Below are 25,764 nucleotides of genomic sequence, written 5' to 3' on the forward strand. Positions count from 1 at the left end.
CCTGCTCCCCTGCCCCCTGCCCTCCTGCCTCCCTGTCCTCCTGTCTGTCCTCCTGTCTGCCCCCCTGCCCCCCTGCCCCCCTGCCCTCCTGCCCTCCTATCAGTCCTCCTGTCTGCCCCCCTGCCCCCCTGTCCTCTGCCTGCCCCCCTGCCCCTGCCCTCCTGCCCCCCTGCCCCCCTGTGTGCCCCCCTGCCCTCCTGCCCCCTGTCCTCCTATCTGTCCTCTCCCTGCCCCCCTGCCCCCCTGCCCTCCTGCCCTCCTGCCCTCGGGGCTGAGCATGTCCCCGTCCTGGGGGTTTCTGGGCGGAGCGTGCGTGGAGGGTGGGGTCCCTGTCCCCGGGAGGGGGAGGGGAGGGAGGCTGGGGAGCACAGGGCCAGGAGTGGGGGCACTGATGCGGGAGGGCGGGGCCGAGCTGTGTCTGGGGCGGGATGAGGCTGGGCCGGCCGGGAAGTGTCTGTCAGGCTGGGATCTGAGGAGGGAACCCCACACACTTTCTTTTGTTTTTTAAAATATTTTTATTGATCTCAGAGAGGAAGGGGAAGGGAGAGAGGGAGAGAGGACCATCAACGATGAGAGAGAATCATGGATCGGCTGCCTCCTGCACGCCCCACCCTGGGGATCGAGCCCAAAACCCGGGCCAGTGCCCTGACCGGGAATCGAACCCTGACCTCCTGGCTCACAGGGCGATGCTCAGCCGCTGAGCCCCGCTGGCCGGTGACCCCTTCATTCTGGGATGATGGGGGTTCACAGGAGGTTTGAGGACGGACACAGACCCAGGCCCCTGATCCGCCCGCGTCGGTGTCTGTGAGGTGCCCCGGGGTCTGTCCAAACCCCGGCCCCAGGCGCGGGGGGCAGGGGGGGGCATATTGGGAGAAGGGTCTTTGCAGATGGACTAAGGGACAGAGCATGAGGTGAGATCGCCAGGCTGTCCAGTCCTACGTCCGGGGACAGGTGTCCTAAAGGGACGGGGAGAGACAGGGAAGGCGTGTCCCCAGGCAGAGCGAGGCAGGGCGCCCGGGAGCCGGGGCGGCTGGGAGGGCGGGAGGGACCCCCAGAGACGGGAGGGAGTGGGGCCGGGAGCCCCGGCGGCTGCGGAGAACACACCGTGGCTGTCAGTCACCCCACAAGAGGGCAGGGCTGGGGGGGGGGGCTTAGCCCTGCCCCTCCCAGGACGCCAGCAGGGTGGTGGGGGCTGGGCTAGGGGTGCTCCCCCACCCCGTCCCGCCCTCCTGCTGCTGCCCGCGCCCCACACGCACCCGACACCCCACGGTCTCCACTACTGCCGGTCCAGGACACACGGGTCTGGGGACAGAGCGGCTCTCAGACGGGATTCAGGGGGCCCCGCCCCCTGCTCCCGGCCGGCCGGCGGCCTCCTACCCCGGGTGCTCAGGCTGAGGATGTGCTGGAGGCCCAGCCCGTGCTTCCTGCAGAGACTCTCAAACCTGCGCAGGAAGCTGTGCGGCAGCTCGGGGATCCGGCCTGCGGACAGACGGGCAGACGGGCAGATGGACAGACGGCAGGCTGGTGCCTCCCAGTCCCGGGGACCAGGTTGGGGAGGGTCTCGGGGGCCTGGGCAACAGGGGGCTGAGGGGCATGACTGCTAGGTGGGGCACCTCCCCCTACAATGGGACTTGACTGCTGGGGCCTGGGGGCCGGGCGGGGGGGGGGGGGGGGCCTGGGGGCCGGGCGGGGGGGCCTGGGCCTGGGGGGCCGGGCAGGGGGGGGATCTGGGCCTGGGGACCCGGCAGGGGGGGGCCTGGGCCTGGGGGGCTGGGCGGGGGAGGGCCTGGGGGCCGGGCGGGGGGGGCCTGGGGGCCAGGCGGGGGGGGGGGGGCCTGGCAGCCGGGCCGGGGGGGCCCTGGGGGCCGGGCAGGGGGGGTCCTGGGCCTGGGGGACCTCGGGGGGGGCCTGGCGGCCGGGCGGGGGGGCCTGGGGGCCGGGCGGGGGTGGGTCCTGGGCCTGGGGGACCTCGGGGGGGGCCTGGGGTCCGGGCGGGGGGAGGGCCTGGGGGCCGGGCGGGGGGGGGGCCTGGGCCTGGGGGACCTCGGGGGGGGCCTGGGGGCCAGGCGGGGGGGGGGCCTGGGCCTGGTGGCCGGGCGGGGGGGTGGTCCTGGCCTGGGGGACCTCGGGGGGGCGGGCCTGGCGGCCGGGCGGGGGGGCCTGGGCCTGGGGGGCTGGGCGGGGGGAGGGCCTGGGGTCCGGGTGGGAGGGGGCCTGGGGGCCGGGCGGGGGGGGGCCCTGGGCCTGGGGGACCTCGGGGGGGCCTGGCGGCCGGGCGGGGGCCGTCCTCGGGGAGGGCCGGAGCGGCCGGGAGCCGCACCCACCGTAGAGTGCCAGCACGCGGGTCTGGGTGCGGTTGCGGACACTGTGCAGGTGGAAGGCGGCGTAGAGGTTGTAGTCCGTCTCCGTCAGCACCACCCTGTTGTCCCCCATGTCTGCGCGGAGACGGGCTCAGCGCCGGGGCCGTGCGCCCGGGGAGGGCTGGGTGCCGGTGCCGGGGGTGGGGGTGGGGAGAGGGGGTGGGGGGGAGGCGGCCGGGGGGACCCTAGCTGGTGGGGGGCAGATGAGCACACGGTACCCCCTCCCTGGGGCTCAGCCATGGCCGTCCCGGCGGGTCCCTGGGCCGGGGCCCCATCACTGGGCTCCAGCCACGGGGGTCCCCTAGAGCCCGGGGTCAGAGGTCACGGGAATGCTGAGGTCCCACTTACGGGCCAGGGTGCACTCCCCGCTCCTCTTCGTCTTCTCGCAGACGAGGGCCACCTCCACGCAGTCCCCGAGCAGCCTGCACACGGCCTGGGTGAGCCCCCGCCCCTCTGCCCCCCCCCGCCGTGCACCCACAGGACACGGGGTGCAGAGGGCTGGGGGGCACCGGCCAGGCTGGGGGGGCCACGCACATGAAGCAGCAGTGAAGGCTGCCCCCGTCCATCGCCCCTGTCCACCCCCTGTCCACCCCGTCCACCCCACAGGACCGGGGCTGGCCATGGGGTGCAGCGGCTCCAGGGGTATGCGGGGGGCTCGGGGGGTGCAGGGGGCTCTGGGGGGGCAGGGAATGGGGGGGCAGGGGCGCTCTGGGGGAATGCGGGGGTGCGGGGGCTCCGGGGGGCGGGGGAGTCCGGGGGTTGCGGGGGGCTAGGGGGCGGGGGGTCTCGGGGGGGCGGGGGCTCCGGGGGTTGCGGGGGGCTAGGGGGCGGGGGCTCCGGGGGGGCGGGGGCTCCGGGGGGGGCAGGGGACACGCACATGAAGTGGAAGAAGAAGCGCAGGCTGCCGCCGGCAGCAACCTCGATCTTCTGGATGAAGACCCGCAGGTCCCCGCCCTCCCCGATGCGCCGCATGTCGCTCGCGGCCATGGCAATGGAGTACCAGACGCCCGACACCTGGGAGACGCCGGGGCCTGCAGGGCGGCTCCCTCCGGCCAGGCCCCCACCGGTGCCGGCAGGGCCACCGTCACCCCCCAGGGAACCCCTGGCCCCCAGGGACCGCCTACCCCCAGGGACCGCCTAGCCCCCCAGGAGGCCCCTAGTCCCCCAGGGACCCCCTACCCCCAGGGACCACCTACCCCCAGGGACCCCCTACCCCCAGGGACCCCCTACCCCCAGGGACCGCCTAGCCCCCCAGGAGCCCCCTAGTCCCCCAGGGACCACCTACCCCCAGGGACCCCCTACCCCCAGGGACCCCCTACCCCCAGGGACCGCCTACCCCCAGGGACCGCCTACCCCCAGGCTGCCGCCCGGGGAGGGGAGGGGAGGCGAAGCGGCCCCTCGGGAGCAGCGCCCGGAGCAGGTGGGGCCCCCGGCTGGGGGCGGCGCCCGGCCCACCTTGGCCGGGTCGTAGTTCCCGCGAACCACGGACTGCAGGTTGAGCTCCTGGGCGGAGGCCGGGCCCGGCCCCAGGCCCAGCGGCCGCAGCAGCAGCAGCAGCAGCAGCAGTGCCATCCCTCGGCGGGCCCTGGCCCGATCCCTCCCCTTTATACCCGGTCCCTGCCGCCCGCTGCCCTCCCCTGCCCGCTGCCCTCCCTCCCCCCCCACAGCCCTTTCCTCCCCGCCCCCGTCCTCCCCTCGAGGGAACGCAGCCAGGGCCCTGCGGCCGCCGCCCCCACGCCCGCCGTGCAGCCGGCACCGGGCCCCTCGGAACCTGCGGACAGGGCGTCCGGCCGGTCAGCAGCCGCAGAGGGCAGAGGGACCGACGGGCAGGTGGCAGCCAGACGCCCCTCCCCCCGCCCCCGTTCAGCGGCCGATGCCCCCCCCTCGCCTCCCCCGGCCCCCTCCGCCTGCCTGGCCCTGGCGTGCACATCGGAGAGCGTCCTGGGGCCCGTGCAGCCTCGTGTGGAAACAAGAGCAGAAGGTGGCCGGCCAGAACGGCTCCGTGGTTGACGTCCATCTAGGAGCCAGGTCAGGGCTCAGTTCCCGGTCAGGGCACAGGCCCGGGTTGGGGGCTCCATCCCCAGTGTGGGCCGTGCAGGAGGCAGCCCATCCACGGTTCTCTCTCATCATGGATGCTTCCCTCTCTCCCTCTCCCTTCCTCACTGAGATCAATAAACATATATATATTAAAGTTTTTTATTTTTTTAATTTTTTTAAAATATATTTTATTGATTTTTCACAGAGAGGAAGAGAGAGGGATAGAAAGTTAGAAACATCAATGAGAGAGAATCATTGATCAGCTGCCTCTTGCACACCCCCTACTGGGGATGTGCCCGCAACCAAGGTACATGCCCTTGCCCGGAATCGAACCCAGGACCCTTCAGTCCGCAAGCCGATGCTCTATCCACTGAGCCAAACCAGTCCCAGCTATATTAAAGTTTTTTAAAGGAGAGCAGAGGGGGCCCTCGGGAGCTGGGCATGGTCAGAGGGTGCAGCCGGAGGCCTGGCCCGCCCGCACCGATGTCCACACCCCGCCCGCTGGCCCGCGTGACACCCACACGCAGTCCCTCCTGGAGGGTCGGGGGCCAGGGGAGCAGCACGTTTACACCTTCAGCTCCTCAGCCAGATCGGCCGTCGCCCGGCAGCCAGCGGAGCATTGTGACCTTCGGCGCTCCGGGTCATCAAAGGGGCTGCTGACCTCACTGCCCGGGAGGGGAGGGGAGGGGGCGGAGAGCCCGGAGCCCGAGCTCGGAGCGACCTCCGGGGCGTCTCCTCCCCTCGAACCACGGTGAGGGCCCCCTCGGGGGAGACACGCTGAGGAGGGACCCGGCCTACCCCCTCAAACCACCCCCCACCCCCGCACTTCTTCAACTGCAGGGCGAGGGGTGTGAGCGGCCGGGCGGCCAGGTGGCCGGGCGGCCGGGCCCAAGGGAAACCCCCCAGCCACAGTGGCAGCGCCCAGCTTCCTGTGGCCGCATCACCAGAGGGGAAGGAGCAGGTGGATTCACTTGGGAGCCACTGACCGGCTCCTGCGAGGAGCGTCTGCCCCCGGTGGTCAGTGCATGTCATAGCAACCGGTTGTTCTGATTTCGTCAATTTGCATACTAGCCTTTGATTACATAGGACATTGATTGGTTGATTTTGGAGAGAAAGGGAGAGAGAAACATCCGTGATGAGAGAGAATCATGGGTCGGCTGCCTCCTGCACGCCCCCCACTGGGGATCGAGCCCACAACCCGGGCCTGTGCCCTGACCTCCTGGTTCAACGTTAAACCCCGGAGCCACACTGGCCAGGCCCCGGCACGTGTCCTCTGCAGGGAGCTGGGCGGTGTGAGCAGCCGGGGTGGCGGGCTCAGTCCCCAACGGAGGCTGCAGGCCGTGTCTGCCCCGGGCCTGGGCGTCTGAGTGGTCAGGTCGGGGACCCTGTGACTCCCCCTCTCCGCTCCGCTCCCCAGATGAGAAGGGGCTCCAAGAGGAAGCTTCTGCTGCTGGTCTCTCTGGCCCTCTCGCTGCTGTGGGCAGGCCGCCACCTCAGGTAACGGGACGCCTGCAGGGGCGCAGCCTGGCGACATGGGGACGGCTGCCGCCGAGGTCCCCGCAGCGGGGCGGGCATCGAGGCTCCGGCCGAGGGCAGGGCCAGGTCTGCGAGCTCAGGGGGCCCATGGCTGTGGTTTTGTGCGGAGCCGGCCGGCCACAGCGGCTCAGGCCGGAGTTGGGAGCAGCTGGGCGTGTGGGGACGCGATGTGGGCTGAGAGCCGGGCCTCGGAGAGGAGCCGGGAGCGGACAGCACGGGTCCCTGACTGGGCAAGCGTTTGCCGACGGCGCGATGCCAGCTAACTGTCTCCCTCTGCCAGGCCCCAGCGGGCGGAGCTCCAGCTCTCAGACTGGTTCGACCCCAGGTGGGCACGGGCGTCTGGCACCTGCCCCGGGGGGGGTCGGTGGAGAGGGGGAGGGGAGGTGGGAGTGGCAGAGGCTGGGACCGGCCCCACCCCAGGTGCACACACCAACTCCGGGCAGCCCCTTGACCCGCCGCGCCTCAGTTTCCCCACGTGCCGAGCAGGGAGGCGGCGGTGCCCAGGGCAGCAGGCAGGCAGGTCGGACGGGTGGCTCCACGCCCTCCGCTCGGCACCGGCAGGCGCGGGGAGGCGGGCATCAGCTCTCCACCGCAGCCTCCGGTCCTCGCCGGCCTGCCCGCTGCAGCCGCCCCTGCCCTGCCCACAGAAAGCGGCTGGACGTGGTGACCACCACGGACTGGCTGGCCCCGGTCATCTGGGAGGGCACCTTTGACCGGCGGGCGCTGAGCCGGCACTACGGGCGGCAGAACCTCACGGTGGGCCTGGTGGTCTTCGCTGTCGGCAGGTAGGGCCATGTGCCTGCCCTTTGCCCTCTGCCCTCTGCCCTCTGCCCTCTGCCCCGCCGCCATCGCGCGTCCCGGCCGCGTCCCTGCCTTCCCGTGACCCTTCACCCAGGTTCTTCCCGTCCATCTGTGTTCGTTTTATTTATTTTAGAAAATATATTTTTATTGATCTCAGAAAGAAAGGGAGAGGGAGAGAGAGAGAGAGAGAGTCATGGATCAGCTGCCTCCTGCACGCCCCCCACTGGGGATCAAGCCCACAACCCAGGCTTGTGCCCTGACCGGGACTCGAACCCTGACCTCCTGGTTCACAGGTCAACTCTCAACCACTGAGCCACGCTGGCCGGGCTCCAGTGACTTTTAGAGAGAATGGAAGGGAGGGAGAGAGCGGGGAGAGAGACAGAAACATTGCTGTGAGAGCGACACATCGACTGGTTGTCTCCTGCACATGCCCCGGCGGATGCCAGCGATCAAACCTGCAACCCGGGTGCATGCCCCTGAGCAGAAATCGAACCCGAGGCCCTTTCGTACCCACGGGGCCGGCGCTCTAACCACTGAGCCCACTGGCCAGGGCTGGGTCGTGACCTTTGCACTGACACCCATTCAGCACTAGTCGTCTCTCCAGCTGTTGTCCCCGATTTCTGACGGCCTTTCTGGCCCGGCCCTCGGCTCTCAGACGCCGTCCCCGCCCAACCCCACCCCACCCCGTCCTCCCCTCGTCCCCCCGTCCCTCCCACCGGCGCCCCGATTGCAGGGCCGCCCACCGGTACCTGGAGCCCTTCCTGCGGTCGGCGGACAGGCACTTCCTGCCGGGCTTCCGCGTGGTCACCTACGTGCTGGCGGAGGGCTGGTTCCGGCCGCCGGCGCTGCCCGCCCGGCCGCCGCGCGCGGTGCGGGTGCTGGCCGTGCGGCCGGACCGTGGGCCGCGGGACCGCAGCCTGTGGCGCCTGTGGAGCCTGGGCGCGGCCCTCAGCGCCCTGCAGGCCGAGGCCGACTTCGTGTTCAGCATGAGCGTGGACCGCGTGTTCCAGGCGGACGTGGGCGCGGAGGTGCTGGGCGCGGCCGTGGCGCAGCTGCACCCCTGGTGGTTCTTCCGGGACCGGCGCCACTTCCCCTACGAGCGGCGGCCGCGCTCGGCGGCCTGCATCCCCGCCGGCCAGGGCGACTTCTTCTACGACGGCGCGGTGCTGGGCGGCGCGCCCGACCGCCTGCTGGCCCTGCTGCGGGCCTGCCTGGCCGGCGCAAGGCAGGACGCCCGGCGCGGCCTCCGCTCCCCCTTCGAGAGCCACCTGAACAAGTACTTCTTCCTGCACAAGCCCAGCGCCCTGCTGTCGCCCGAGTACAACTGGGACGCCAGCTTCCACCCGCCGCTGCAGGTGCGGCTGGTGCGGGTGCTGCAGCTGGGCCGGCGCGACCCCTGACCCCTGACCCCACCCCTGACCCACCCCTGACCCCCACCCCACCCTACCCCGTGACCCACCCGGCTTCGCTCGGCCAGCAGCCGGGCCCCAGCACACACACCGCTGGCCGCTTGGCCTGGATGGAGACCAGACCCCCCGGTGGGCCACCCCCAGTGAAGACTGAGCAGCCGGTTGGATGTTCAATGTGCTGCGATGTTCTGTATGGGGCAGGTGGCCCGCAGACGATTTTGGAGGCAGAAAAATACACATTTTTTGACGGAGAAAGACTCCGCGGTGTCCGCACAGAGGGGAACGGTGAGGTGTGAAGGGGGTGACCCCCCCAAGGGCCACGCCCGGGGCCCGGGGCCCGGGGCTCTCCGTCCGTCCGGTGCTGTTTGCCGTGACCCTCCGTGTGCCCTGGGACGGGACAGGCGGACTCCTGCCAACACGTCCTTCCCGATCGATCCCAGTTTCTTTTTTTTTTAAAGCTGCAGGCATTTTGTTTATGTTTGCTTGTAAAGCCTCACCCGAGAATTTATTATGTTTTCCATTGAGTTTTAGTGAGAGTGGAAGGGAGGAAGGAGGGGAGAGAGAGACATTGATGTGAGAGAAACACATGGACTAGTTGCCTCCTGCAGGCACCCCATCAGGGAGGGGCCGGGATGGAGCCTGGGACGGAGGTTCGAGCAGAAACGAACCCGGCACCCTTCAGTCCGGAGGGCCTACACGCTAAGCAGGGAGCAGACCACGAGGGAGGGGGGGGGCGTGCAGAAGGCAATGTTTTTACTGATTTTTAGAGAGGAAGGGAGAGAGAGAGAGAAACAGCAATGATGAGAGAGAATCATTGATCAGCTGCCTCCTGCACACCCCACACTAGGGATGGAGCCTGCAACCTGGCCTGTGTCCTGACCGGGAATCGATTGATCAGCTGCCTCCTGCACACCCCACACTAGGGATGGAGCCTGCAACCTGGGCCTGTGTCCTGTCCTTAGAATCCTGGTTCCTAAGTCGACGCTCAACAGGCCACGTACAGAGGTGACCGTGGTAAAATGTGGCCACGAGGGTGGCCCTAGTCCAGTAGGAAGGGTGACCTCATAAGAGAGGGGATGGGCCCTAACCGGTGTTGCTCAGTGGATAGAGTGTCGGCCTGCGGATTGAAGGGTCCCAGGTTCGAATCCGGTCAAGGGCATGTGCCTTGGTTGAGGGCACATCCCCAGTAGAGGGTGTGCAGGAGGCAGCTGATGGATGTTCCTAACTCTCTATCCCTCTCCCTTTCTCTCTGTAAAAAATCAATAAAATATATATTCAAAAAAGAGAGAGAGGGGGATGGAAACACAGCCAGGCAGAGAGGGGCCTTGAGGACACGGGGAGGCGACGGCCACACGCCCGGGAAACGTGTCCGTGTCTTTTCCTCGTGGGTCCTGGCTCCGCGGGGGCCCATGGTGCCGCTCGCAGCCCCTGTGTGCAGGGAACCGCGGGAGGCCGGCCAGCCGAGGGCGTCGCTGGGCGGGAGCAGACGGGTCCTGTCTGCCCGCATCTCTGGAGACGGCCGGTTCCTAAGAGACGGCCCGACTGGTGGTGACTCCCGCTCGGCCAGGCAGCGGTGGGCACCCACCTGCAGCCCCGCCCTCCGGGGCCCCTGACGCTCAGAGAGGGGGTGGCCTGGCTCACTCGCCCGCGTGCAGGTTCCGGGGCCCGAGTTCCTCCCTCGTTCACGCCCCTCGGGCCCGGGGGGAACTGCCCGGAGCAGACCCCGAGAAAGCCGGTCGGAGGGCTGCCAGCCGGGCCACGGACAGTCAGCTTCTCGGCGAAGGCCCATGGCTCTGTCCGCTGCACGGTAACGCTACGCCCAGGCCCCGGCCCCCCTAACCACCCGGAGTGACCTCCCGCCGGGCCAGGCTGCCAAGGGCGGTGGGCGCCTCAGCCACTGGCTGCAGGACCTGGTGACCCAAAGCCAAGGAGACGCCATTCGGAGACGGAGAGGGTGGGGTGGGCGCAGGCCAGGAGGGCCTCAGGCAGCACAGGGGTGGACAAGACCCTGGTAACGGAAGAAGGTGCCGGAAAACTGAGGGGAGGGCCGGACCTGGGCTGCAGGCAGAGGACACGGGGCTGTGGAGGGAAACAGGTGGACATTAGGAGGGTTTGCCAAGGACATGCACCTTCTCCACTACAACCTTCACCACCACTGTGAACTCCACTGCCAAACCCTAAGTCTAATCCTAAGGATAAGAAACTTAACCCTAAACATGCGCCACGTCCTAAACTTAACCCAAATCCTAAACATAACCCTAGCCATAACCTAACCCTAACTCTAACCCTAGCCCTAGCCCTAGCCTTAGCCCTAACCCTAACCCTAGCCCTAATCCTAACCCTAGCCCTAACCCTAACCCTAACCCTAACCCTAGCCCTAACCCTAGCCCTAACCCTAACCCTAGACCTAACCCTAGCCCTAACCCTAACCCTAACCCTAGCCCTAACTCTAACCCTAGCGCTAACCCTAACCCTAGCCCTAATCCTAAGCCTAGCCCTAACCCTAACCCTAGCCCTAGCCCCACCTGGTGGCCTGGGTGCAGTGGGGCAGTGCTCACCCTCCAGGTTGAAGACGGGGGCCTCCTGCAGCTGGAACTGCCTCACGTACCCCAGGAACCTGCGCAGCAACTGGGGGTCCCCGGGCAGGCGTCTGGCTGCAGCAGGGGGCCGGTGGTGAGGGCCCAGACCAGGAGCTGTGGGGTCAGACTCGCCCCTCCCCCCGGCTCCTGGCCAGGCCGGAGCTGATGCCCGCTGGCCAGGATGGCGCCCTGGGCTCCCTCGGCCCCCTCGGCCCTGCTCCAGGGGCAGGGGGGCTCCCGCTCCTGGGAGCCAGGATCTACCCCTGAGGCGAAGCCAGCCAGAGGGTCCCCACGACACACAGGGGCTCCCCGTGACCCGGTGCCCCCCACCCGCTGACCCTCCGGCCTCCGGGGCCTCCCCTCACCACCGTCCACGCCCCAGGTCAGCGTGCCCCTCCAGGAGGCTCTCCTGCCGGCCCACGGAGACGCCAGCTCGGGACACGCCCAGCGGGCACGCGGAGCGGGTGGTGTGAGGGCGCTATACTGAGCGGCCGGCTGACCCCGCACCCGGGCAGCAGGCACCGAGCCGGGTCCGGGGAGATGGGGGGGCGGGTGTCCAGCCTCAGGGAGACACCACCTACCCAGCAGCGCCCACAGGCTGGTGACCTCGCCCGCGTCCCCGCCGGGCCCGCCCTCCTCCACGCGGACGCAGAGCAGGAGGCTGCGGTGGTCGGAGCTGACGAAGCGGAGGCGCACGCGGGCTCCTCCCTGGACTGCGGGGACAGACCCCGCATGACGGGGGCCTGACCCCACCCCGCGCCCGACCGTCTACCCCCCGCGCCCGACCGTCCACCCAGCGCCCGGACCGTCCACCCCGCGCCCGGACCAGCCTGCCGTGGACACAGGCAGGACGAGGGGAGCCCTCTGGCCCGGCCCCGCCCCCACCGCCAGGCTGGGCATCGGGTCCCTCCCCCGCGGGCCGGCCGGGACTCACCGGCGCCCTGGTACTGGCCCGGGAGCCCCGTCGGGTGGACGGTGATGCGGACGCCTCTGCACAGCTGCTGCCCGCTGGGAAGGGAGGGGCTCTGTGGCTGCCGTCCTGTCCCTTCCCGTCCTGGTCCCGGTCCCACTCCCAGTCCCCGCCCCCGCGCTGCCCACTGAGGAGGGAGGGGCTGGGGGCTGCCCTGAGCACAGGGCTCCTGGTTGGGAGGAGCCGGCCCCCGGGGGTGCGGGGTCCTGTCTGTCTGTCTGTCCGGGGGACCTGGGTCTCAGGAGGGGACCCAGGACAGCGTCCTCATCACGGGCTCCGTGCACAGAGCGAACGGCAGGCCCCGCCCGTGTCCCCCCGACACCCTGCCCCCCCCGGGGTCTACAGCTTCCAGCGGCGGGCGGGCTGGGTGCACAGACTGCGGCATCCATGGCTGAGCCCCAGGAAGGGCGTGGCCACCACCGTCTCAGACGCCACGGGCGCAGCTGCTGTGTCGCAGAGTCTGCACACTTGTCCGGTGACACCAGCTCCTCCCGAGGACCCAGCCGGTGCTGCCAGCCGGCTGACAGGCAGGACGGGCTGAGCCGTGACACCGGCCGGCGAGGTCCCTCCCGCCTGCCCGCCCTGCAGAGCCGAAAGGACCTGAGCGGCTCCAGCCCCGGCTGAGCCGATGCCGACGTCTGGGTGGCCCGAGCACCCCACCCTCAGGTCCTGAGGGGCCACCTACGTCCAGAACAAGAGGAACTCCAGGTCCCGGCCCCGCGTGGCGATGGAGTGGAGCGCCAGCTGCAGGGGGTCGTCGGGGGAGACCAGGCGTGCCCGGCTGGAGGCCAGCCGGAGGGTCAGCCAGCGCCCGGCCACCTGTGGGTGCAGGTGCAGGGTGGGGGAGGGTCCCGCAGCCTCCAGGGGGGGGCAGGGGTGTGGTCAGCCTCCCCTCTCAGGCCACCTTGGCCCCACCCCTCCCTCACTGCCCCCTTTCCCCCTCTCCTTTAGCCCCTCCTGTGCTCGGTCCACCCACCGCCCTGCTGGGTCCTGGGCCCTGGTTGGTGTGGGTGGGGGGTCTCCCGGGACCGGCCGCCACGTCCTGAAACTGCTCCCGGCCCACCCTGCCCTCACCGTCCATGCCCAGTGATGGGCGATGGCAGGGGGCTCGCAGGGCAGAGGACAGCTGCCCAAGGAGCACCCCGGGGCGGTGCAGGGCCCAACGTGCCCGCTGCCTCCCGTAGTGCCCAGCCTGCTCCTGCCCGCCTGCCCCCGGCGAGGCCCCGAGACGCTGGCACCCACGTCCTGGCCAGCGATTACCTTCTGGGCGTCAAAGCCGGGCTGCACGGGCACCTCCTCCAGGGTCCTCTGGGCGCCGGCCAGGCCCAGGCCGAGGGCCAGGACCACGGGGGCCCAGAGGGCGGGGCGGCCAGGCGGCCGGGGCCCCGTCTCCATGTCCGACCTCAGTGCCGCCCTCCCGCCGGACGCCTGCCGGTCCCGGAGTCTCTGCCGAGGAGGCCCCGCCCGCCTGTGAAGGGTGTGCCGGTATCGCCGGGCGAGGGCCGTCTGGGCGGTTTGGGCACGGGGCACGTGCCAGGGAGCCGTGGGGGCGGGAGGAAGGCACGAGGCGTGTCTGCTGGGCGCGCGGGCTGCCTCCCTCCCCCGGCTCCTCCGGCAGCTCCCTCCCTGCCCGAGCGGCCAGCACCCTCCCTGCCAGAGCGGCCAGCACCCTCCCTGCCAGAGCGGCCAGCACCCTCCCAGCACCCTCCCTGCCCGAGCGGCCAGCACCCTCCCTGCCAGAGCGGCCAGCACCCTCCCAGCACCCTCCCTGCCTGAGCGGCCAGCACCCTCCCTGCCAGAGCGGCCAGCACCCTCCAGCACCCTCCCTGCCCGAGCGGCCAGCACCCTCCCTGCCAGAGCGGCCAGCACCCTCCAGCACCCTCCCTGCCCGAGCGGCCAGCACCCTCCCTGCCCGAGCGGCCAGCACCCTGCGCTCCTGCTCGCCCGCCAGTGAGTTACGGATAAGTTAGAACCGTGGTCGGCAAACTGCGGCTCGCGAGCCACATGTGGCTCTTTGGCCCCTTGAGTGTGGCTCTTGCACAAAATACCACGGCCTGGTTGAGTCTATTTTGAAGAAGTGGGGTTAGAAGAAGTTTAAGTTTAAAAAACTTGGCTCTCCAAAGAAATGTCAATTGTTGTGCTGTTGGTATTTGGCTCCGTGGATAAGGAGTTTGCTGGGTTAGAATAATGGGTGTCTGTTCGCACCAGCCCCGTCCACTGTGCCTCGGACCTGGCTCCCGGGCCCGAGCAGGGAGACAGGCGCCCCCGCCACAGACCGAACCCGGCCGGGCCCAGGGTCTGCTCGGTGCCTTCACGTGTCTCTGCCCGCCATTCCTGCCACTGACCCCTTCCTGAAGCACACCGCTCTCTCTGTGTACGACCCCGCCGGCACACAGACATCCTCGGTGATGTGCCCTGCGCGCCGAGGTGTGATTACACAGACTGAACGTGCACACGCAAGGCCGTGTACACGGAAACTGTTCGGATTTAAAACCCGGCTCCTGTCCGTAGGCCCGGGCGGGGACCGTCCGGCCATGGGGGTGGGACGCCCGCGAAGCCATTGGCCTGGCCCTGCCCCGCACGGGGGAGGGGGTGCGGGGCGAGGGGGGGGCCTGGGACACGCCTGAGCAGAGGGAGCTCCTCCAGACGACCTTGGGGTCCCGGCCGCCGTCAGGAGGAGATCTGATGGGCGGTAACCTGAGCGGTCCCGGCGGAGCAGCCGGTGTCTAGGCTGGTGACCGGCCGGCAGGGTCCGAGCCCGTCCTGCAGCCGGGGGGGCGGGTCCCGGCGGAGCGGCCGGTGTCTGGGCCGGTGACCGGCCGGCAGGGTCCGAGCCCGTCCTGCAGCCGGGGGGGTGGGTCCCGGCAGAGCGGCCGGTGTCTGGGCCGGTGACCGGCCGGCAGGGTCCGAGCCCGTCCTGCAGCCGGGGGGGTGGGTCCCGGCGGAGCGGCCGGTGTCTGGGCCGGTGACCGGCCGGCAGGGTCCGAGCCCGTCCTGCAGCCCGGGGGGCGGGTCCTGGCGGAAACCCAGAGCTGCCGCGGCCGCCCAGTGCCGGCAGCTGAAGGCGGCTCTGACCCCGAACGTGGGGTCTGTGATGCCCGCCCGCCCGCCCCGCGCCCCCAGAGAAGACGCTCAGACGGCTCTGATGGAACTCTTTATTGAGGGGCTCGAGCAGGGGTCCAGGCAGCACCGGAGGGGCCTGGCAGGGGACGGGGGGAAGAGGGGGAGCTGGCAGTGCCCAGCAGCCTCAGGGCCTCGCCCCTCGGGGGCCTCTGACCGGAAGGAGGGTGGAGTCTCCTGCAGGGGGCCGAGGTCCTGGAATGGACGAGGGTCCCTGTGACCCTGGGGCCTGAGGGACGACCCTCCCAGCCCCTCCCAGCCCCTCCTTCAGCCCCCCCACGCCCACACCTGCCCTTGACCCTGGGGCCTGAGGGACGACCCGCCCTGCCCCTCCCATCCCCTCACAGCCCCTCCCTGAGCCCCCCCCCCCGCCCCGCACCCACACCGGCCCGGGACCCTGGGGCTGGCCGATTCCCAAAGCCCCAGTGCCAGCCTTCCAGGGGCCCGGCAGGAGGCGGGCGCTCAGGCCCTGTGCCCGGGGAGAGGGTGGCAGAGGGGAGTCTGGGCCCCAGGACCCCACACCCAGGACGGGGGGCGGGGCAGGTACGTTACCCAGGAGGCGGGTCAGCGGGGCGCGCTCACATACGGCACCTCTCTGCGGGAGGAGGGGCGGCGTGGGAGGTCACAGGTCAGCCGGGTCTGAGGGGCACCCCACTCAGGGGCTCTGCACCCCCACCTCCCACCCGCCCCCCGAGAAGCCTGGGGTGGTGGGGAGGCCGCCACGGGAGAAAGACGCTCCCAGGGCGCATGGCCTGCGGACTGGGGGCCCTGGGCAGGGGGGCAGGGGTCGGGGTCAGGGGTCAGGGGTCGGCGGGCAGGTCACCTTCCATGTGGGCCGGGGTGAAGACCATCTGGATGTGGATGGGCAGCAGCTTCATAGCCTCGTTGAACTGCTCCATGGCCACCTTGTTCACCTTCGGGGTCCGGGCTGCGGGGTGGGGGGATGGCGGGGGTCAGCCCCTGGGCTGGGGGCGCCGGTGCCCTGCCCAGGACCAGGCAGGACGGTCACCCCGACATCGAGGTCAGCAGAGCTCAGCCCTGCTCCCCAGGGCCGACAGGGCTCCGCCCACCTGTCCTCCAGGTCCCTGTCCCCCTCGGCCCAGCCCCCCCCAGGGCCGAGCTGGGGGTCAGGGTCCCAGGAGGACAAGGCCCCTCGGTCCCGGCTGGCTGGCCGGCTGCCTGCCCGCGACCCATGGGGAGCCCAGGGGGGGCCCCCGAGAATGTCCCAAGTCTGTTCTCTGGTCGTTATGGTCACCGGGCGCCCCCATCCGTCCCCGGCCCAAGTGTGTGTCCCCCTCCCCCACCGGGGTGTCTGTCCCCACAGTCACGGGACCCCCTACCCCCTACCCCCAGGCTCCGGGACCCTCCCCTCCAGGCTCCGGGACCCTCTCCCTGCCTCCGGGATCCCCCCGCCCCCCCCCCCCCGGCTCCGGAGGCCGCACCCAGGTACTGGCAGGCCAGGCTCTGCTTGGAGGGGCCGGCGTTCTCCAGGCACAGGAAGGCGAAGTTCTCGTAGTCGGTGTCCAGCACGTGCACCTTGCTGTCCCCCAGGCCTGCGGGGCTGGGCGGGGAGGGGTTGAGTGCGGGTTCTCCTCTCCGGCAGGAGGGGGGTGGCTGGCCGGCTCCCCCTGTGCAGCCGACTGGCCAGGACCGGAGAGCGGCTCCCACCCCCTCCCCCCACCTCCCACCCGGACCCGCCACCCCCCGCCATGCCGGCCCAGGGGCCTGAGCGCCCGCCGGCCGGACCAGCTCAGTCACCACTGGTTCCGAGGGGCCCACCCGCCCCGAGTCCTGGTTAAGAAATGGGGGTGGGCCTGGCAGGTTTGGCTCAGGGGTTGAGCATCAACCTGTGGACTGAAGGGTCCCGGGTTCGATTCCCGGTCGGGGCACAGGCCCAGGTTGTGGGGCTCCCTCCCCGTGGGGGGCGGGCAGGAGGCAGCGGGTCCACGATTCTCATCATGGATGTTTCTCTCTCTTTCTTCCTCTCCTTTCCGCTCTGAAGTCAGTAAAAATGTATTTTAAAAAGGAGGACAGAGGGGTTTCCGTGCCGATCTCAGCCCCGGGGGGGGGGGGGGGGACCGTCCGGACCGGCCCGCGGAGGTCCCGGCACACGTACTGTTGATCTTGAACTCGGAGGGGACCTCGGTTTTCTCCGCGAAGATCTTGGTCTGGACACAGCTGCCGTCCTCCCTGGAAGACAGGTCCCGGAGCCGCCTCAGGCTCCGCCGTGAGGGGCCGCCCGAGGGCGAGGCCCGGGGCCCAGGCGGGGCGGGAAGAGGGACTGGCCAGGTTCCTGCCCGCCCCGGGGCAGGAGGAGAGGCTGGGTGTCCTCGGTCGTGCTCAGCGTTGGCCTGCGTTCCCGGCAGTGATGGCTCTGGGTCCCACCCTCCCCGCCCCAGCTCTCTCTGCCCCCTCCCCTCCAGGGGCAGCCAGGGCCCTGCGGGAGGCCCAGACCGGATCCCGCCACCCTGACCAGCAGCCTCTCCCCACAGGCCTCTCCCCACACTGGCCCCGGCCGCTCCGGGGGCCCAGAGCCGTGGGCAGGGGCTCCAAGGGGCCCAGCTCTGCCCCTCGACCCCCGACCCCTGACCCCATGCTGCCCACGGGAAGCCGAGTCCCCTCAGGAGCCCTGCCCGCCCCTGTCCTGGAGCCCGGCCCCTCCCGCAGCCGGGACACCCACCATCTGTGCATCATGATCTCCATGTCGGCCTGGGCCGTGGGCCTCAGCTCCTGGACGTACAGCCTCAGGGGGGCGCTCTGGGTGCTGAGCAGGGCCAGGTCGCTGGCCGCCATGGCCACGGAGTACCAGGACCCGGCCATCTGGGGAGGGGCCGTGAGCTCACCAGGGTGTGGGGGGGGCGGGCGGGGACCCAGCTCCTGGGGGCTCTCGTCCCACCCTCTGGCCAGTGGAGTCCTGCCCGTTCCCGGCCCCCTAGGCCGGCCTGGGGGGGGGGCAGGGTCCTCAGGGCACTCACTGACACCCCCCCCCAGCCGCTGTGGGGTCCCCCCTGCGGAGCCAAGGGACGTCTGGCCAAACTCCTCTCGGCCCTGAGAAGCCCGGAGCTGCTCCACGGGGAGGGGGAGGTGTGGGTCTGGGGGCGACGTGGCTGGGATGAGAAAAGTGGGGAGGTGGGGGGCCGGGGAGGGCCTGCATGTGTCCCCCCGAATTCGCCTGGTGAAGCCCAGCCCCTCAGAGAACCGTGAGGAGGCGGGACCTCAGCCCAGCAGCGTGGCTCAGAGGTTGAGCGGTCCCGGGTTCGATCCCCCGGCCAGGGTGAGCTGGGGTCCGATCCCCGGGGGGGGACAGGCAGGAGGCAGCCGCTCAATGGTCCTCATCATGATGCTTCTGTCTCTCCCTCTGCCTTCCCCCCCCCTCTAAAGATAATAATAATGATAAGCAACAAAAGAAAAGATATTCATCAATAAAAAAAGAAGACGGCATTAAAATGAGGCGGGCCCTGGTGCCGCCGGGCAGGTCCCCTGTGGAGCGGAGGAGCCGCGGACGTGGGGGGGACACGGGGGGCCGGGGGGCCCAGCCTCAGGACTGAGAGGTCAGTGCCCGTGGTTAAGCCGCCGCCCCTGGTGCTGTGTGAGGGCGGCCCCAGGGGAGTCCGGCCACCTGGCCCCCCACACCCCCGCTCTGTGCCCCACCCTGGCCACCCCCCGCAGAGCGCCCCCTCAGAGCGCCCCCGCAGAGCGCCCCCCGCAGAGCGCCCCCCGCAGAGCGCCCCACCCTGGCCACCCCCCGCAGAGCGCCCCCCGCAGAGCGCCCCCGCAGAGCGCCCCACCCTGACCGCCCCCCGCAGAGCGCCCCCCGCAGAGCGCCCCCCGCAGAGCGCCCCGCCCTGGCCGCCCCCCGCAGAGCGCCCCCCGCAGAGCGCCCCCCGCAGAGCGCCCCACCCTGGCCACCCCCCGCAGAGCGCCCCCCGCAGAGCGCCCCGCCCTGACCGCCCCCCGCAGAGCGCCCGGCCCTGACCACCCCGCCCCCGCAGAGCGACCCCGCAGAGCGCCCCACCCTGACCGCCCCCCGCAGAGCGCCCCCCGCAGAGCGCCCCCTCAGAGCGCCCCCCGCAGAGCGCCCCGCCCTGACCGCCCCCCGCAGAGCGCCCGGCCCCAGACCTTCTGGGCGTCCAGGTCCTCCCTGGTCTGGGGCACGAAGAGGTCCTGGGTGCCGCACACGAGGGCGACGCAGAGGGCGAGCAGGAGGCACCTCATGGCTGCGGCTGCGGCTGCGGCTGCGGGATCGAGCTCCGGCGAGAAGGCCGAGGTGGCGGGCGCGGGGCCTTATATGGGGCAGGCCGGCCCCGAGGGCCCCCGGCCACGGGTTCCCCGAATCCCAGCTCTTCCTCCCCGGGACAATGGGACCTTCTTCCCTCTGGTTGGAACCGGAAGGCCCGCTGTGCCCCAGTTCCCGGTAGGCCCGGAGGGAAGGATGGGGGCCGGGCAGGCGGCCAGCGGGAGGGACACGGGGGGGGGGGGCTCTGGACAGCGACAGCCAGCCCGGAGGAGGCTGTGTCCGGGGGGGACGAGCGAAGGGGGAGGAGGGGTGTGCATGGCCCGAGAGGCCCATGTGAGACCAGGACCCCTGGACACGGGTCCGAGTGGCTGTCTGCCCCTCCCCCTCCCGCAGCCCCAGGGCTGCCCTCCCCACCACCCCCCACCAGCCGCCTGGAAAGCCAGGGCCCCTCCTGGCCTCCTGTCTCCGCTGTCCTCTCCTCCTCCACCTGCACGCCCGAGGCCGTGACCCTGGGGGTGGAGGAGGAGCGGAGGCCGTGAGGTCCAGACGGAGCCGGGGCTGGCGGCCTGAGCCCCGAACTAAGGACGCGCGGGGACGGACAGTGACCCTCAGGAGCCCCCGGGGCCGTGGAGAGCGGCCTGACCTCAGTGGGACCCCGCTATCCGGACTCCGACGGGTTTTTGCTGATTTTTAGAGTGAGAGGGAGGGAGACGGAGGGAGAGAGGAACATTGATGCGAGAGAAACCAGCAGCGGCTGCCCCTGCTAGCCCCACACAGAGGATCAAGCTTGAAACCCAGGCAGGTGCCCTGATCAAATTCGAACCCGGGACCTCCTGGTTTACAGGTTGACGATCAACCACAGCCACGCCGAGCAGCTCGGGGCTGGTCGCCCCTGTGCTCCCGCCCGCGGGGGCCTCGGGTGAGGCCACGTGGCAGGGGGGGGGGGTAGTCTAGTGCCCGGGGTCCCATCGGGAGAAGCGGGGCAGAGAGGGGTCCGGAGGAGAGCTGGGCACAAAGGCGGGCGCGAGAGCAGGTGCCCGCCCGGAGCCGGGAGAGGCAGAAAGGACGCCGGGGCCGGGGGCGGGCAGCACGCGGCCGGACACCGACGGTGGGCACCGGCCTCGCACCCGAGCGTGGCTCCCCCGTCAGCAGCCCCGCCCACCCCGCGGGGTCCCAGCTACGGCTGCCCGAGGCCAGGGCCAGGCTTAGACCCCGGGGTCAGGCCGCCCAGCAGGTCCCGAGGGGCAGGGCAGGGCAGGGCAGGGGCAGGGGCAGGAGGGCAGGGGCAGGGTCCGCGGGGCAGCGCCAGGAGGGCAGGGGCAGGAGGGCAGGGGCAGGGTCCCGCGGGGCAGGGCAGGGCAGGGGCAGCACCAGGAGGGCAGGGGCAGGGTCCTGAGGGGCAAGGCAGGGCAGGGCAGGGGCAGGGGCAGGAGGGCAGGGGCAGGGTCCCGAGGGGCAGGGCAGGGGCAGGGTCCCGTGGGGCAGGGCAGGGGCAGGAGGGCAGGGGCAGGGTCCCGCGGGGCAGGGCAGGGGCAGGAGGGCAGGCGTCCGGTTCCCGGAGCTCGGGGACGCGGAGCGCCGTGTGCTTCCTGCGGTTTTCTCAGAAGCCAGAGGCACCTGCAGTGGCGTGTCCCCGCCCGCACCGCCCGCACTGCCTCCGGCCACGGCCCGGTTCCCGAACGGAATTCCGGGAAAACCTGGGACGCGGAGGGAAGGCCGGCCTCGGGCTGTGGCATCAGGAGGTGGAGGAGGCCTCGCCCCGGCACCCAGCAGAGCAGGTGCCCTCAAGGTCACCGCCCGTCCAGGGCACACCTCTCCCCAGGGGGGCTCCGTCCCCACAATCATCACCCAGCTCCTTCCCAGGCCCCACCGTGCACATGCCCACGCCCACGCCCCAGGCCCCCACCGTGCCCACGCCCAGGCCCCCGCTGTGCCCACACCCCAGGCCCCGACCATGCCCACGCCCAGGCCCCCGCCGTGCCCACGCCCAGCCCAGGCACAGCCTTATCACAGCAAATACGTCCACGCCCAGATGTGCCCCCAGCCCCCTCACAGCCCCTGAGCGCACGGCGGTCCCTCCAAACGCAGAGTGCCTTGACCGGAGCGCCGCCCGGGGCACCCAGAGGACCGGCCGCAGGACTCGAAGGGACGTTTGCAAACACATGTTCGTAGCAGCCAGAGTGCGGCACAGCACAGCGCCCCCATGGATGGAAAAACCAAACTCGGTCCGTCCGCTCGGGGGCGGTATTCAGGCTTAAAGGGAAGGAGTTCCTGCCGGCAGGCGGCTCAGGAAGAAACCACGGTTCAATCCTGGTCGGGCACAGGCCAGTTGCAGGCGCGATCCCATGAGGGGGGCGTGCGGGAGGCAGCCGGTCTGTGATTCTCTCTCATCACTGACAGAGGCCAGGAGCACGGGGTTCGTGTCCTAGTGGGGGTGTAGCCTGAAGGGATTGACCCCATACGGGACCAGCCGCTCATCTGGTGAGCCTCGCAGCTGTGGACGCCCTCTGAGCGGCTGCTCCCACTGTGGGAGCTCACCGACCCCTGGGGCAGCTCCAGCGTTGAGCATCTGCCCCCTGGTGGTGAGTGCGCGTCATAGCGACTGGTGGACCGGTCGTTCTTGGCGTTTTTGTTATACAGGATGTTTCCATCTCCCTCTCCCTTCCTCTCTGACATCAATAACCATCTTTTTAAGGGAAGGAGACCCTGACGTGGGCACAGCGTGGTCGGCCTGGAGGGCATCGAGGGAAGGAAGCCAGGCCCTGAGGACAGGCCCTGCAGCAACCCTCCGCCCTCCGCCAGCTCAGAGACGGACACGCGGCCGCCGAGAACCCCTCCACTTGGACCGCTGCCGGTCTTCACACCTCCGAGGGCGCAGGGGGTTGTGATAAGGGTTCTGGGCTCCGGCCTGGAGCGTGCTGATCCTGCGTCTGGGACCGGCCAGGCGGGGGAGGCGACCGGGACGGGCGGGGGGGGGCAGGCGGGGGGCGGGGGAGCAGGCCGGGGGCGGAGGGGGGCAGGCCAGGGGCGGGGGGGGGCAGGCAGGGGGCGGAGGGGGGCAGGCCGGGGGCAGAGGGGGGCAGGCCGGGGGCGGAGGGGGGCAGGCGGGGGGCGGAGGGGGGCAGGCGGGGGGCGGAGGGGGGCAGGCTGGGGCGGGGGGGGCAGGTGGGGGCGGAGGGGGGCAGGCGGGGGGCAGGGGGGGCAGGCTGGGGGCGGAGGGGGGCAGGCCGGGGGCTCGGTCTCCGACCACAGGGCTGACCTCCCTAGATTCTTCCTACGCCCAGTCATTCCACCAACGCCCACACGGTGGCCCCTCCCCGGGGTCTGGACAAGTTTGTGTCCGTAGGAGATTTTTTTTTTTTTTAATATATTTTATTGATTTTTTTACAGAGAGGAAGGTAGAGGGATAGAGAGTTAGAAACATCTATCAGCTGCCTCCTGCACACCCCCTACCGGAGATGTGCCCGCAACCAAGGTACATGCCCTTGACCGGAATCGAACCCGGGACCTTTTAGTCCAAAGGCCGACGCTCTATCCACTGAGCCACACCGGTCTCGGCATCCCTACGAGATTTTTTACTTCATCCGGGAAACCGTCCCACCAGCTGGAAACGGTTCACGCCGTCTTTCTCTGGTCTTACAGGAGTGAGCTGTGCGGGCTCAGCAGGGCATAGCCGCCACACCCGAGGCTGGCGCAGCTGGCGCTGGCGGGCAGAGGCCAGCGGGAAAGCAACAGAGACGGGTGGGGAGGATGGCCAGAGGGAGAGTCCAGCAGCTAGAACTAGGCGGGGGGGGGCGTTGCAGATGTTCGTACGGGAATCCTATATAATAAAAGCCTGACATGCTAAGTGTCGGGTTGTCCAGTCATTTGTGCAATCAATCAAAGCGTAATATGCTAATGATATGCTAAGGCCGCTTAACGACTCGCTATGACATGCACTGACCACCAGGGGGCAGACGCTCCAACTGGTAGGTTAGCTTGCTGCTGGGGTCTGGCCCATCGGGGCGGCCTTCCCCAGCCCTGATGGTGCACCCGTGGGTCCCTCAGCCTGGCCTTCACCCTCTCACAATTTGGGACCCCTTGGGGATGTCTGAGAGCTGGTTTCAGCCCGATCCCGAAGGCCAGGCCAAGAGACCCCACCGGTGCATGAATCCGTGCGCTGGGCCTCTAGTAATACCGTAATTAATAATAACACAATAACAAACTCTGTGCCTCCAGCACTCCTCCAGCCCACCTGTACATGTGGCCTTCTTCCCATCTTTATATATATATAAAAGATTTCAAAGAGGAAGGGAGAGAGAGAGACAGAAACATCAATGATGGGAGAGAATTGTGGATCAGCTGCCTCCTGCACGTCCACACTGAGGATCGGCCTGTAGCCCGAGCCTGTGCCCTGACCGGGAATCGAACCCTGTCCTCCTGGTTCCTAGGTCAATGCTCAACCGCTGAGCCACGCCGGTTGGGCACTTTCTTCATGTTTCTGGCTCCCAGCTCCTTAGCATGTCATTAGCATATTACGCTTTGATTGGTTGAACAAATGATGGGACAACGGGACACCTTGCATATTGGGCTTTTATTATATAGGATGTCTGTGCGAACATCTGCAAACCCCCGGATTTCTGAGTGACAAACGCGTCTCCATGTCCCTCACAAGCCCCTTCCACGACCCTGGGCATGTGAGGGGGTGGGAGGCCCCCAGGAGGGGGTTGGTGGTGGAGGGAGCAAACCCCGGGTTTGGGGGTTGGGCCTCTGCTCAGCGAGGTGGAGTTCAGTGGCCAATCGCCAGCGATTCCATCGGCCACGACTGGTGGGGGGCAGCTGAACCCCGAAGGGACGGGCTCCTGGCTCCTGGCTGGGGACCAGGGAGAGGTGGGGGGCGTGTCCCGGGGGGCAGGCCCCCCTGTCCTGTGCACGCCCCCCATCGGCCGGCCCTGGGCTTTACTGGTGAGGACAGGCCAGCGCTCTTGTAGCTCCAGCATTCCCCGAGTCCGGGGGCCACGCCAGGAGGCCAAGGGGGCGTGGGAGCCGCCAGCTGCAGCCGGAGGGCCGGGCGCAGGGGCGTGGCCTGTGGTTGGTGAGGGGGCGGAGCCTGTGGGACAGGGGACGTGAGCTGTCTTGCTGACTGCCCCTCGGGCACTCACATAAACGTGTGGCCCGGCCGGTGTGGCTCAGTGGTTGAGCGTTGACCTAGGAACCAGGAGGTCAGGGTTCAATACCTGGTCGGGGCACAGGCCCGGGTTGGGGCTCCATCCATCCCCAGTGAGGGGCGAGCAGGAGGCCATCAATGACCCCCTCTTCCCTCCCTCTCCCTTCTCTCTGAAATCGATAAAAACACTTTTTTTAAATGAAATAAACGTGTGCTCTGCGGGCGCCGGTTCTCGCTGCGGGCTGGCGGCCTGGGGACCCGCCTCGGCTGTGGCCAGGGACCCCCCTCGGCTGTGGCCTGGGACCCGCCTCGGCTGGCAGCCTGGGACCCCTGGGACCCGCCTCGGCTGGCGGCCCTGGACCCCCCTCGGCTGTGGCCTGGGACCCGCCTCGGCTGTGGCCTGGGACCCGCCTCGGCTGTGGCCTGGGACCCCCCTCGGCTGTGGCCTGGACCCGCCTCGGCTGTGGCCTGGGACCCGCCTCGGCTGTGGCCTGGGACCCCCCTCGGCTGTGGCCTGGGACCCGCCTCGGCTGTGGCCTGGGACCCCCCTCGGCTGTGGCCTGGGACCCCCCTCGGCTGTGGCCAGGGACCCCCCTCGGCTGTGGCCTGGGACCCGCCTCGGCTGGCAGCCTGGGACCCCTGGGACCCGCCTCGGCTGTGGCCTGGACCCGCCTCGGCTGTGGCCTGGGACCCCCCTCGGCTGTGGCCAGGGACCCCCCTCGGCTGTGGCCTGGGACCCGCCTCGGCTGGCAGCCTGGGACCCCTGGGACCCGCCTCGGCTGTGGCCTGGACCCGCCTCGGCTGTGGCCTGGGACCCCCCTCGGCTGTGGCCTGGGACCCCCCTCGGCTGTGGCCTGGGACCCGCCTCGGCTGTGGCCTGGGACCCCCCTCGGCTGTGGCCAGGGACCCCCCCTCGGCTGTGGCCTGGGACCCGCCTCGGCTGGCAGCCTGGGACCCCTGGGACCCGCCTCGGCTGTGGCCTGGACCCCCCTCGGCTGTGGCCTGGGACCCGCCTCGGCTGGCAGCCTGGGACCCCTGGGACCCGCCTCGGCTGGCAGCCTGGGACCCCTGGGACCCGCCTCGGCTGTGGCCTGGGACCCCCCTCGGCTGTGGCCTGGGACCCGCCTCGGCTGTGGCCTGGGACCCCCCTCGGCTGTGGCCTTGGGACCCCCCTCGGCTGTGGCCAGGGGACCCCCTCGGCTGTGGCCTGGGACCCGCCTCGGCTGGCAGCCTGGGACCCCTGGGACCCGCCTCGGCTGTGGCCTGGACCCGCCTCGGCTGTGGCCTGGGACCCCCTCGGCTGTGCCTGGGACCCGCCTCGGCTGTGGCCTGGGACCCGCCTCGGCTGTGGCCGGTTCCGGGAGGGAGAGGCCGCCCCCACAGGCACGGCTCAGGGGGCCTGGGCTGCCCTGGAGGGGCTGCGTGGGGGGAGCCGGCGTGGAGGGGCAGCCGGGCCGGCCAGCGAGGCGCCTGGGGCTGTGCCGCCGGGTCCGCTGGTGAGGACGGAGGGGCGGGAGCGGCCAGCACCGCGGGGCTGTCCCTTCCCGTTTCTCTGGGTGGAGGTCAGCT

General features: G+C 70.2%; 5 protein-coding genes across 5 annotated transcripts in view; 1 reads left to right on the plus strand and 4 right to left on the minus strand.

The window, feature by feature from the left end:
• Positions 1-1,276: 1,276 nt before the first annotated feature.
• LCN9 (lipocalin 9) lies at positions 1,277-3,332 on the minus strand (the record flags this gene model as incomplete). The annotated part of the gene is made up of 5 exons (XM_084899107.1): positions 1,277-1,302; positions 1,378-1,479; positions 2,325-2,435; positions 2,709-2,782; positions 3,238-3,332. The coding sequence occupies 5 exons, from the start codon at positions 3,330-3,332 to the stop codon at positions 1,277-1,279; spliced, it is 408 nt and encodes a 135-aa protein (XP_084755233.1).
• On the plus strand, positions 3,331-8,134 carry GLT6D1 (glycosyltransferase 6 domain containing 1; the record flags this gene model as incomplete). The annotated part of the gene is made up of 6 exons (XM_084899108.1): positions 3,331-3,426; positions 3,580-3,780; positions 5,815-5,894; positions 6,214-6,258; positions 6,581-6,718; positions 7,468-8,134. The coding sequence occupies 6 exons, from the start codon at positions 3,331-3,333 to the stop codon at positions 8,132-8,134; spliced, it is 1,227 nt and encodes a 408-aa protein (XP_084755234.1).
• A 2,971-nt stretch (positions 8,135-11,105) lies between these two features.
• LOC311630238 (lipocalin 1-like) lies at positions 11,106-13,087 on the minus strand (the record flags this gene model as incomplete). Its single annotated transcript, XM_084899109.1, has 5 exons — positions 11,106-11,131; positions 11,304-11,435; positions 11,657-11,730; positions 12,378-12,511; positions 12,953-13,087. The coding sequence occupies 5 exons, from the start codon at positions 13,085-13,087 to the stop codon at positions 11,106-11,108; spliced, it is 501 nt and encodes a 166-aa protein (XP_084755235.1).
• A 2,525-nt stretch (positions 13,088-15,612) lies between these two features.
• On the minus strand, positions 15,613-19,027 carry PAEP (progestagen associated endometrial protein; the record flags this gene model as incomplete). The annotated part of the gene is made up of 5 exons (XM_084899110.1): positions 15,613-15,740; positions 16,255-16,365; positions 16,929-17,002; positions 17,493-17,632; positions 18,932-19,027. 5 exons carry the CDS (start codon positions 19,025-19,027, stop codon positions 15,613-15,615), a joined length of 549 nt encoding a protein of 182 aa, XP_084755236.1.
• LOC311630242 (epididymal-specific lipocalin-5-like) overlaps positions 16,642-25,764 on the minus strand; it is a gene marked incomplete at its 5' end in the record, with an annotated part of 21,093 nt that continues 11,970 nt past the window's right edge. Inside the window, one exon of the mRNA XM_084899113.1 lies at positions 16,642-16,659. The remainder of the gene's footprint in view (positions 16,660-25,764) is intronic.

This window comes from Pipistrellus hanaki, assembly GCF_964339955.1.
Source record: "Pipistrellus hanaki genome assembly, chromosome: 11".
Classification (NCBI taxonomy): Eukaryota; Metazoa; Chordata; class Mammalia; order Chiroptera; family Vespertilionidae; genus Pipistrellus; species Pipistrellus hanaki.